A 13198-nucleotide genomic window follows, 5' to 3' on the forward strand; every position below is an offset into this window, starting at 1 on the left:
AAAGTGAGTTTGATGCTGGGAGGTAGCTCTGATTCAGTTGTCAGACACATTGGTCCCTCCTCTCCATGTCAAAGTGCATTTTGCTGCCTTACAGAGAAGCTAATGGCCAGAGAGAATGTTGATATTTATCCTTAATTGTTTTATGGGTGGTGTAGTTCTTCTGTTTTTTCTGCTATTGATTTTAATGGAAATTGCGGTCTTTACTTCTGCATTGTCCTCATCTTCTACATGGTGGAGGCTGCATGAAGTTATTTCTTCTCCTCTTTCTCAGGAGTTTTGGCCAATGCTTCTGCATTTCATGGCAGGGGAAGAAAATTAATGCAGGAGTTCAGGACCTTGTATTTTCTCCCCTGTGCTTCAATTTAAAACAGTGGTGATTCTCTCTGCCACATCACTCCCTCAGGTGCTGCCATTCTTGAACTGGAGGCTTAGCCCTCTCCCTGAAAAATTTCATTGTCAAGGAGAAGAGGGGAGGTTCTCCCATGAAGAATTTTAATCACCCTGTCTGTAGCCCTTTTGAAGGAAGCACAATAGTTCCTATAGTAACTACTACAGTGTGGGAGAAAGGCCAGTGCTCCCGCCCTCAGCCACAGATGGAGAACTCTCTTTGCTTAGATGACTGGAAATTCTTGCACAGCAAAAGACTTCATCCTTCACAGTGAAAAGAAAAATCTCTGAAATAAACTCTTAAAATGTGCAATTAAGTGCTAATTAAGAAACAGTGCTAGTTATCAAGTAGAGAACATAAAAATCTCAAATATGCGTATTTTTAAGGTGTCTTTAACGTTCATTCTTGAAGTTTTTAATTTTAAGAAGTTCAGAAAAGAAAAAAAGAGACATTTAGGACCTAAGAAATCTTGTCTCCTCCTCCTCCCACCCCCCCTACCTCTACCCCCTAAAAAACAAATCCTGTGGGAAGGAGCAGACTTATAAACCAGATGAAAATAATTGGGAAAGGAAAAGCAACAGGCTCATAAAATAGATGAAAACTTACACTAAGACAGCCACTTCTCGTTTCTTTTTTCCTTTCACTTTGAATGTTTTTTAAGAGGAGGAGGTTATGTGTCTTCAAATCCATTGATTCCAGTCCAATTAACAAGCAATATAGTACTGTCTGGGTTTTTTTTACATTTTAATTTGATCAGGTTTAAGTTATTGAAACTAAAAAGGCTATTTAAAAAAGTTTAAAAGGACTAAGCAACTTGAATTTGAAAAGTAAATTTTACTAAAAATTCTTTTAATTCCTAGATCTTTTGATGAAGCATTGTAGATTAACTACTTACTAGAAGTAATAAAACACACCTGTGATTGTGTTACATAACATTTTCTTTAATTAACCAGTACATTTTTGATAACTACTTAGTTATTCCACGGAAAGTTTGTATTTACTTTCTCAACCATGGATTCCCCAGTAATGAATACAGGTTCTGTACCAGTGACCGGAAGATGGACATCTAGAATAATAGGCATTCTAGTACACAAAAAATAGATTCAAAATGCCATTGTTAGCTTTGTACATTGATTATCATATATTGCATTATGCATCTTACATGTAGTCCTTTGTGACAAATTTGTTCTGATACTTTATTGCTGTGATACTTAGTTGGTAATGGCACAGCATTAATGTTTCCCATAGCTTTACTAAACCAAGACAAAATACCTTTCCACATATGTTGCAACTCCATCAGAGATTTATTTCTTCTTCCCATCTGTGAAGGTGGATAAAAGACCTAAATTTTGGATCTTATGATGGCTTATGGTGAGGTAAACCGGTGACATCGTTTAATTTCTTTGGATACCCTTTCCAAATCAGAGGGCAATATCTCTGTTTCCATCATGCTGGTTGCCTATCATTCATCTCACTTCAGATCAGGATCTGGATACGTATTATCTATGCCTTATGTCCTCAACATACATGTTAAGCAGAAGAGTTCACTCTTACTGAAGTTTTCTTTCAAAACTTAAAATCAGTCATAAATGGGATAGCAAAGAACAATTGATGGGAAAAAAATATCCATCATAAGGTATTACATACGAAGTAAAAGACTTAATTAAAAAAAAAGCTTCTGTGGATGTTAGCTTACATAAATACTGACCTTTCTTTCTGAGCTTAATGTTGGTTACACTTTGTCCTTCCCTGTCATTGCATCCTCTATTGTTGTTAGCCCCTTAGTCAATGTCCCTGTCTTTTCTAAAACATGGCTTTTAAGCACTTCCAAATTACTTGTTATGTCTTATAGGAAAGGCCCAAGATTTTAAGATGACATGTCACCTCTTCCTATAAAGCCACCCTGACTATCACATTCACCAGCGTTGTTCTTTCATGAGCATTTGGAGTTGTTCCTAGAAATAAAAACACATACATTTTCATGTAGAATCTACTTTACACAGGGCAAATGTATTAGAAATTTTATTGTAATTTCTATAGACTTTTTTTATACTTTGAAACAAAAAATGTTAAGCTCTGGAAAAGAATACTTAAAATAGCTGCACTCATGCTGTGAACTGCTTTGTGCATACAGTCATCTGAGACAATTCAGACAACCCTACTTCTTATGCTGTCTCATTTGAAATGATCATGCATTTTGTTGATACCTACAGGGAGAAATATTAGGCAACCTTATGTGAGGCTTCTATGCAATTAGCCTGATAGGGTTACATATTTTGTGAATAAAATGGATTGTGTTCTTTTTGGTGGGTGTTTATAAACTTTTGTATTTATGTAGATCTGCTCTGACTTTGCTAATTAAAGTCTGACTTTCCTGGCAGTCATAATTAGAGCTCTTCAAGATCAAAAACATGAAACATGGTCTCTGTTTTTTTATAATTATTCAGACAGCAGGTTATCTAAAAGGATGTAGTGGATGGCCCGATGTCCACCTCTGCTTCTAAGCATACAGAAAGGTGCTGCTCAGAAAAGTCAAGAAAATGAAATACAAAAGTAAGGATTTTGAGGCTAATTGAGAAAAAGCCTTTATAAATAAATAATAGTTACGGGGAATTAATTAAAAAGTTCAGTATAGTTTTTTAAAACTAGTTTTAAAGCTATTGTCAAAGCAACAGAATTAAAAAACCTCTTGGTCTGAATTTTACCAAACTTTCCACAAAACCAATTTATGTTGAAAGGTGGCATGTGAAGTCTCACAAAAGTATTTTAGGGGAACTGGTTATTGTGCAGGTGATATGTACTTTCACCCCTAGTGATCAAGGAATACTGCTTCTGCTTAACTAGAACTCTGTCTCCACTAGTAGAAAGTCACACTGAACATCAGTCTTCAGTCATTCTGTGCTCCAATAGTTTAGAAGTTAGTTTAAGAGGAAATCCTCTCTCTTCAGGGTGCATGGAAATCTTTGTTAGGCAGTCTGCCTTTTTGTTTTCCATAGTTTCCCACTCTTCCTAGCACAATTGCGAATGCTCTTGAGATTGCATTAAGCATGCTTAGACTGCCCCCAAGACACACTGAAAGGGATGTGGTTCTTCCTTCACCTCATGCATAGCCAGATTAGTCATTGAGGGAGGAAATTTAAAGAGGAATTAGTGAGCAATTAGAATCTTTTCCTTGTTAATAGCTTGTTATGGAATAATCCTATGCCAGGAACATACTTGTCTGTCTGGATAGTAAAAGTCATGATCCAATGCCATGGAAAGTAGAAGATTTTAGTAGAAGATTCCTCTGCACCAGCATTACAAAGTGCATGTGTGAAAACAATCTTTCTATTTTCTTGTCACTATTAACAGTCAGTATTTAATACAAATATTGATTCAATCAACTTTTTCATTAACCACAACAATTGTACATTCAAACCTTAAACTTTGTCAATTAAATGTAGACAGTACAAAATATGACCACTTGTGAAAACGCCTATTTAAGATGTTTGTTCATACCACTAATACAGGAGAAGCTTGGAAGAATTAGTTAACCTGGATTTGGAACTTGTTTCCTTTGTGACTCCTGTTGCAGCTTGGTACACATGCCTCAGCCCTCTCCACATCCTAATTTCCCCTACTTCCTGTTACGCAAAAGAAGAAATTTATTTCATGCATGCAGTATTTTGTTTCTGTAAAGAGTCTGCATTTAAAACGGAATCCACATTTTTCAAAAAGATGTGCATCCACGTCTTTAGGTCTGTGAAGGTTGTTGAGTTACTTTGATTTATAGATGTTGTGATATAAATCCTAAATCCCTTGCTTCCCAAGAGTTCTGTGAGCAGCTGCGCTGTGGTTACTGACGGTTCCATCCACAGGGTGAAAGATTTAGAGGTGACTGGCTGTGGCTTGTGTGGTGGAAGCCAGTTCAGAATTTATAGTTTATGTTTTGAAATTTTAGAATAAAATAACATCATGGCCTGTTTTTTAATCCAACCGTCAGTCTATGTCTTCCTTTCATCTATTGTCATGCCAGCAATCCATTCAGTACAAATAAGAGGCTTTGTACTGAGACTGGACTGTGAGATTACCATGTTTTTGAAAGGTATCAGTGTGATATACATTTGTATACCCAAAATAGTATGTTTCTTCTGTTGCAGACAGATATCAAGAAATCTTGAAAGCTCAAGTAAGTAAAATAATGAGGCAATGAAGTCAGAAGATCAGATAAAATAAGTTTGTTTCCTTTTTTCTGTATTTATCTCAACATTCTTGTCTCATTCCTCAAAATGGGAAGAATGATAGTTAAGGAAGTGAATGAAATTCAGAAAATGCCTATTTAACATCTATTCAGTTACCCAAAAAAGGATTGCAGTATGGCTACCAAAAGTGTAATGGTTTGGCGTGTAACATATTTATAATGGTTGTAAAATTAGGAGCTGTCATTACAACCCCACAGCACCTGAGTAAGTGCAAGGCACATAAATCCAAGAGTTCTACTGCTATAAAAATGTCAATGAACTGAACGGCATGAAAATACTACAAGATATTTGTCTACATGTATACCAGCCACTAGGATGCAGGCATCAATAGAGGATTTAATTGACAAGTTTTAAAGCTCAAATCTGGCCCTCTCATGTTTTCTAGTTAACTCACTGACCTTGAAGTGTTTTCATTTGAGCTATAGAACTGAGAGTGTCCCAAGAATGAATAACTGATGACTTACTTGTAAATACCATTTAAAGTTAAAGATACTGTTTTAAAATGTGTTGCACATTGTTCAAGTTACAATACTCACATGATAAAAAACCTGCAAATAACATCATAGAACTGAATTCAATATATAATGGATACACTTTAAAATGCTAGGGGATTGTAAAGGAAGGGTTGTGGACACAAAACAGAAAATTAATCGGAAGGCAAATGGTCATGTGTTCAGACAATGTGTGGAAAATTTAACAGTCTAGATGAAAGAATGAAAGGACCTAAAGGATTTCAGGAAGATTTTGTGTGTTTTCAGGGTTTTTCTGCTTTTTGCAATGCTCTTATGAAGACTACTACGAAGCAATGCCTAGCAGGCCAAAATTGTGAATTTCCTTTTTGTTTCTGGTGGATTATAAATGAAATGACCATACAAAGCATACTGCTAATATACTGATAGCAATCACAATGGGAATACTGATAATCTTTACAGTACTATATATTTTGTTTAGTCCTACAACTAAAGGTAAAGTTTCTCTCAGAAATAGAGGTATGACTCCAGTTTAAGCAAATGTTTGATAACTATCTGGAGGCAGAGTAAGGACAAAAGAAGGAACATCTTTAAGTCTGTCTACAAAAAGGAAAGTTAAGGGAGTCTAAGTTGCTAGAAAATTTAATGTGCTCTTATTTTTTTTCATGAAATAAGCATTGTTGCTTATAGTAGGCATCACTACAGCTATAGAAAAGATGAGACAGTGCAAAGAGAAGCAAAATTATTTAGAATCAGAAGGCTGATATAGAAAAATATAAGACTAAGTACCTAAAACTTGCAAAAGAATAATATTATGCTGACATGTCTGGTCAGTCACTATGCTAGCTGAAATGGAAAAAAAAACCAAAGAAAAACAAACAAGTATAGCAGTTGATCTATTACCAATTTCAGTTTCAGTGTAAACCAGAATTCTCGAAGACAACTTTTCTCTTAAGTTGTTAGCATCTATGTCCTTGAATACCTTTGGAGGAAAGAGGACTTAGAAAATACTGGCTCTACAGCAGTCACCATTTGTAATTATGAGCTATTACTTGAATCTATTAGCAATGAAGCCACCTGTTTGCCCAGTATAAATATCCTAGAATTTCCTGCAAGGAAATTACATGAAGCATCAATAAGGAATGATACTACATTTTTAGGTCAATATGACTATCATTACTTGACATTTATCTTTTCTTACTGATACCATGTTTGGCAGCCAGTATGATAGAAGACTAAGAAATTATTGCTCTGTATTTTGTTTTCATTGGTGTTAAATTAGCCTGTTCAGTAATGGCAGTCATCTATTATCCTTGTTTTAGCGAATCCTTGGTATTTCGTTTTTCTTATCATGTGTTGTAAAGAGAGCAATATGTAAAGATTGTGCTGTGATGGTTCCAGAGGCGTTAGACCATCAGGGTCTTTGGATGTAAATGTTTTTGTACACACTTTGGATGGGTGCAGAATGAACTCCACCTCTTCTCTCTGTTATCGATATGCCTGGCTTTGGCACTAAGACAGAAAAGGAAGAGAGGGTTCCTGCAGCCCTATGCCCTCTCCTCCATGCTCTAGCTTTCTCTGGTCATGTGGAAAAGACAGCCTAGACCTAAGAAGAAACCGCAGCTTGCAGTATATGCCTACATTTGGTTATGCTGAGATTCAGTTGCTGGCTTTGTGCTCCTGGCATAGAGAGTTTAAGGAAATACTAGTTTTAGGATTTCTCAGCCCTTCTTGTAGTCACTACTGCCTTTGAAATATAACCGCCTATTACTCACTTTGTACTTTTAAACTATATAATTTAAACGTAGAAGCTGAAGTTTCGCTTGCCTATTCCAGCAACTCACATGGATATCTGGGATACTACAATACTTCTCTATGCTTAGCAATATCTTTGCTATCTCAGATGTGTTTACAAGTGTTCACTTTTTAATGTTGTGTTTACTTCATTTCAGTTTCAAATAAGATAAATAACATGTTCAGATAAATATCTCGTATCTTCCTCATTCCTTCCTGATATTTAGTTCTAATCCTCACATTTCAAAACATTTATATTGTGTAGCCTATTTTTCAATAGTGTTTTTCACTAAATTCTGCATGCTGTCATCACCATGTACAAAAAAATACTTCTACAGGAACTTGGGATATTTTTGAATAAATGATTCATTTCCAGAGTTCTTGGACATTTAAATAGATATTTTTTTTAAAAAAAAGATTCTTTTATCCTTCAATTTTATTTTTTTTTTACTATATGTAAAGCAAATTTGAAATTAACATTGGTATATAAAATGCAAAACGTTTTCAAATAGTTAATGTCAAATGATATGATCAGGGGTGCATTAGAAATAAATGTGCAGACCTTGCAACATAACTGTTTTTTATTCAGTTATAGGTGCCCAGCGCAGGAGAAGTCCCAGTGCCCTTGCCATTGAAGTATTTGAATCACATTTGGGAAGTCATATTTTACAGGTAAAAAAATGGCTTTTCCAAGAAAAATCAAAATAACTACCTAGTCACATTTCTGCCAGTAATTTGAATAGTATTGTTGTCAGCACTTACACTAGTGAGATTTTAAATTTCTTTTAAAACTCGTATTTCCTTCTTATTAAAAAGCCCATGATTGGGAGAATGTTAATGAGAGAGAGGGCAAGTATTATTTAGCTGAATCACAATATTTTGTTGTTTAGAACTATGCAGTAGATGTTTGCTTGCAGAATGCCTTTACTTATTTGTATGTATATATGCACAAGACAGTATTTTGTGTTGGTGATTTGATTTGCCTTATGTGTCATGTATAGGTTTAGGGCTTTTTCCCCCCACTTTGGTTTATGAGCACTGCTTTCCTCTCTGATATTCTAGTTGCCACAATCGTATACCACAAATTTGCAATGATCTGCAAAGAAAAAAAAAATGAACAACAGCATGCCTCTTCAGTCTCCTTAGCCATGAAATGAAAACTAATCTCATATTTGTCAAAGAGTTTAGTCACACGGTACAAGTCATTATATTCCAGGAACATTAAACTGAAAAACAATGACCTGACGGAAACATTCTTATACATGCTTTGTTTTGTCAGGGTTGCTACAACCTTTTTTAGGTTGAGGTAATCATACACGGAGCAGAAGCAGTTAAGAACAAAATGTGATGTGTTTTGTCAGCAAGGCAAAACCCCAGCACTACTGAATTGAAAACCACCTAGTCTCTTCTAAGTGTGGCACTGAATAACTGCTCTTATTTAGCAATGTACACAGATTCTCAATGCAAATATATTGCTTGGTGTATTATCTTTTGAGAGGTACGAAAGAGGTAAATTAGGATATTATCATGAGAAATATTCCACTTAATTTGAAATGATTGAGAGCTATCTCTCTGTACTAACTCAGCTGTGTCATTCAAAAGCACTGTAGATAATGTCAGATTTTTCACATCTTTATAAAGTAACTAAATGCAGAATAGCAACAAAGATAATTTTAGGAAAACATGAAAACATGAAATTAACTAGTAGAATGAATTTCTCTTTGGAACAAAAATAATGAATGAAGTGATTTACTTAGTTGTATACCCTTAGCAGAGATCTAGGTCAAGTTTTTGATCCTGTAAGCAAATACTTGTGTTACAGTTACTGTATCAAAGGTATCTGCACCAATATCTAAAGTACTGTGTTTGCATATTAGATACAAATGCTGCTATGCTGTCTCATAAGTGTAGAAAAAATAAAGAAATAGCAGTTTTGTGATGTTTCAGTTTACGTAATTTGTCAGTGTTGCGTTTTGAGTATGTAAACGTACTATATATCCTAGAGGTATGTTTTTTACAATATGAATTATAACAAATATCTATATAAAACCTTATTGAGATTGATTTATATACACTCCTTAGGTATTAGGTATGACCCTTTATGAATTAAAATGAAAAAAACCAGCATGGCCACTTTGAAAACTACTTGACATTTGAATTTTTCACTTACTGCATATTAAAACAATTAGTGATTTTGTTACTTGTTTAATCTAGATTCCCTTTTTGGATGTTATTTTTTGTACTTACATATGATAAATTAAGGTGTTTTCAGGATATAACGTTATCGCAGTACTAGTGAAAAAAAAATTCTGTACTACATTTGCACCTGTAACAGGATTTTCAGTCAAAAATACCATCAGCTTCATATTGAATATCTGTTGAGGTGTGGCCTTTTCAGAGAGGGTGGTGCTTTTACCAAATTACTCCCATTAATCTCTCAATTGATAATAGAAAGTTCCACTCTGACATTTAAAACAAAATAGACTGTTGATGATGAATAAAGGACAAAATGAATTAATAATGGTGGCAAGTTTATCATCATATGTTAAAATCTTGTCTTATTTTAGTAGAGTAATCAACGCTTGGAAGGAAAGTCTAGGTTGTGCATTCAAATACACCACTTTTAACAGATCTGAATGAACTTCAAAGTACTGCATTGTAGTCTTATAGGTAGAAAGGTAATCTCCAGAAGATCAAATGATTTTAAAACAACAATCAGACAGATTCTGCAGTGGAATACAGTTCTAACAAGTTCTCTTTTAGTCTGCTACTCCCAGAAATGATTTTCAAAGCAGTATTGTGAAAAGTATTGTTTGTAAGTGAAGTAAACAACCTTGATTATACCTTGGGAATACCTGAGTTTGATTTCAGAGTCTGCTGAGGAAGTTGAATTAATAGTTAGTTTGTTTAATGCCTTTTGCTATTAATATTTTGAAGACTGGGTGAAGTGTAAACTCAGAAATTAAGGAGCCTCTCTAATCCTTGTAATATTTTGATACTTCAAAATTTATTGACAGACACATGAGAAGCATAATACAGTATGGTTTTAAAAAGTGGATATAGTTTATTTATAGTGATGTTGTAAAAACAGAAATGAAAGTGCCTCTTGTGATATTTTACATCTTGATTCTACAAGCAAGTAGTGTCAGTTGGCCATACAAAAAACTTTCCAAGCCACAGCCAATTGTTGTATATCATGGTGAAGAAATTCCCACAGCAAGTTTGAAGCCAAAGACACTACCCGCTCTGTGCTTGTGGAAAAAAAGACACCACAAAGTATGAATGCCCAGATGCTGTTATATCAGCATCTTCACATCAGGACAAAAAGCCCTTTAAATGTTTTCAGGTAAAATCACCTGAATGATGAACAGTAGAAATGCTTGTGACAGAGGGGAAAAATTGATGATGGCAATACATTGATTAATTTTAGACAAGATTTTTGATTTACCAAATTATGTGCTTTGTTATCTTCTACATTCTTCTTTTGAAAATTGGTTTATAATGAGAATAGACTTCAGTAAAAACATCTTGAGTCTTACATTTCTGTAAATGTATTTTATGTTTGTTTATTAAGTAAATCCAGTAAAAAATATTACTTCTGTTATCTGGTATTCAAAAATTTGACTGAAACTGGTGGTAAAAATTAGGAAGAAGATTAGCATTTTTTCAGGGCCCCTGGATTTTTTCTGTAACTTCATTGCTATTGAGAAGGTGTGGAAAAGGGTCAGTAACCCCATATTCTTCATGTAATCAGGAATGATCAGGAAATGTAGAACTAAATATAGAGAAAAGGGAAAGTTAGTGAATATATTTGCATATGCAAATTAGCTTAATTGATACTGCTTGCCTCTACAGGGATTTTTCATTACAAACTGGAGTGCTACATTGTTCAGCTCATATTGAGTAATTTAGTAACTAATGAGACCAGTTTGCACTAATTTGCATATGATAAATGAGCTTAATTGCAGTAAATAACTTGGAGGCATAATTACTTAATTTTCCTGTGTTGCATGGCTTTTAAGTTCACGTATGAACAACTCAAGATAATTTTGCATATTTAAATTAGTTGCTTTTAAAATTCTTGAACAAAAAAGAACACACCTTACAATTTGAACTGTAAAACAATTAGAAGTAAAATGTACAGTATTTTCAAATAAAATTTCATATCTTAAAAAAATATACATTTCTTCCTTTAAAAATACCAATGCCTTCTTAAAGAATAAATATTTGGAATTGAATGCAATGGAATAGTTCTAGAGTCAGAATAGGATAGAAAGATGGTATTAGTAATAATAATAGAACTGTGTATCTGAACTGTAGTGAATGGTACACATTGTGTATTCTGGCATACAAGAGTGATAACTTTCATAATTGCATTCTTTGCTTCAGCGGTGCCTATTCAACTGTTAAGAAACTGTAGCACTTTCATATAGCATTATATTACTATACACAATAACTTACACACTAGTTGCCTTATATTGTCTATAGTGTCCTACCTCTACCTAGTTTTGTGTGAAGAAATTCTTAAATCAGAGATACTGAAGTGTCAGTGCAACAAAGATGTCTCTCTTTTCTTGCCTTTTTTTTTTTTTTTGGTAGACTTGGGCAGTGGTGAGCACTGTTATGAACATCCATTGTGATGGAAACTTCTACTATGAGCTTCAAAAAAAACCTGCAACAAATCCCAGACCCAAAGTCAAAATAGGTGAAAGATCCCATTTAATTTCTGCCATGTCCCTCAAGTTATTGCCCATTAGATACTTTCGATCGGAACACCCAACCATCAATCTCATGAACATTTCAGTCCCATAGCGAGATCTATTGTGCACTCGTGATTTACAAGTGGATGACAATCACTGAATTCTCCATCTGTGCAATAAAGGGACCCACCTGCCTTCCTAGAATCTTTTCCTAACTTTGTTGAATATTATCTTGGAAATTTTGAGTCTTGTGTTTCCCTTTTACTTTATATTATACCTTTTTCTCCCGTTTTAAGGGAGTATTTTGTGATGAATAAAGGTCTTCATAATTGCAGTATCAGATTCAATGAAAGAAAGAGAGAAAATCCAAGTTCCTATTAAGATCAAAGGAAAGACAGCCTCAGCACAAACATTCGAACCCTATAGGCTGTATTCTTCATCATCATTGAGTTGAGAGACACAAGATACAAACCATGTAGCTTGGATGGAGTGGTTCACAATTCAGAGAGGATACCTGAAGTGGACGTGCAGTTGTGTCCAAGATGACTTGGCCATTATCTGTAGTATGCAAAAGGGCTGTGAGCCCCTGTTTTACTTCCTAGCAGCCTTTGTATCAGCACAGACTTGGTGATGTAATGTAGTCCTAGAATTTGAACTACTCAGAAGCTACCTATGGCTCAAATGCTGCAATTTGGCTTTACTCCATGCAGTGGTCCCAGGCTTTCCGTGAATGAAATGCAATCTGATATTTTGTAAACATACTTCACATCCTTTTCACCCCACTGGAAGCTTCAGCTTGTGGATAGAACTTCATGGAGATTTAATTGTGTCTTTACCTCCATCCTATAGAGAAGCCACAGCTTATTAAACCCATTGATGTTGTTTCAGCTTTTCTGTATTTAAAACCTACAAATAAACAAACCACCCACACCATATGGACATAAGAAGCCTGATGAATTGATAGTCTCTCATCCTAATGGTTTTATATACTCTTTTTTTAATTACTTTTATTAGTGCATCCAGCACTGTAATAATAAGACTAACATGAAACTGTATAAATATATCCTGTACGTCAACATAATATACTACTGTTCTTCAGAGGGGGTTTCTTATTAATTGAGGTAAATGTGCAGGATGAATGCAACACCTCTGGTTTCTAATGAATCATTTTGGGTGATGCCACTACCATATAGAGTAGCTTAGACTACATCTGGGTCACCAGGTTATTTTCTGAGGCATGTCAGATAAGCTTAAGTTTCCTCAGGAAAAAAGAAAATTAATAGCAGTCTGTTCACTCCAAGTGAGCACTCTAACAGTTAGTCTTCTGTTTGCAGGTAGCTACTACCCCATCCACCTGCACTCCTAAACTAAAAGAAAGCTGTGTCTATAATTGTGTTCCAGAGGCTGATCCCATCCCACTGTCTAAGCTGCGTAATAGCTACAAATAACAGATTGAATCATACACTTGATACTCTCAGAAATACTCATGGTCACTTGAATGATCAACTGAATGCTAACAAATATTGTTAATATCTCAATAGTCACAAAACAAAAAAAAAAGCTTTTTCCTATATTCAGCCAGCAAAATTGTCTTTGCTGGCAAAA

At 34.7% G+C, this 13198-nt stretch overlaps 1 protein-coding gene across 5 annotated transcripts in view; it reads left to right on the top strand.

Annotated features, from left to right (window-relative positions):
• NPAS3 (neuronal PAS domain protein 3) overlaps positions 1 to 13198 on the top strand; it is a 634054-nt gene that overhangs the window by 313370 nt on the left and 307486 nt on the right. For 3 of the 5 annotated variants that reach the window (XM_086613173.1, XM_086613176.1, XM_086613178.1), the window contains one exon: positions 7483 to 7565. In XM_086613173.1, the coding sequence (XP_086469299.1) occupies positions 7483 to 7565 (83 nt within the window). The remainder of the gene's footprint in view (positions 1 to 7482; positions 7566 to 13198) is intronic. The other 2 variants (XM_086613175.1, XM_086613177.1) reach the window with 1 other exon arrangement.

Source organism: Tauraco erythrolophus, chromosome 6 (assembly GCF_009769465.1).
Source record: "Tauraco erythrolophus isolate bTauEry1 chromosome 6, bTauEry1.pri, whole genome shotgun sequence".
Classification (NCBI taxonomy): domain Eukaryota; kingdom Metazoa; phylum Chordata; class Aves; order Musophagiformes; family Musophagidae; genus Tauraco; species Tauraco erythrolophus.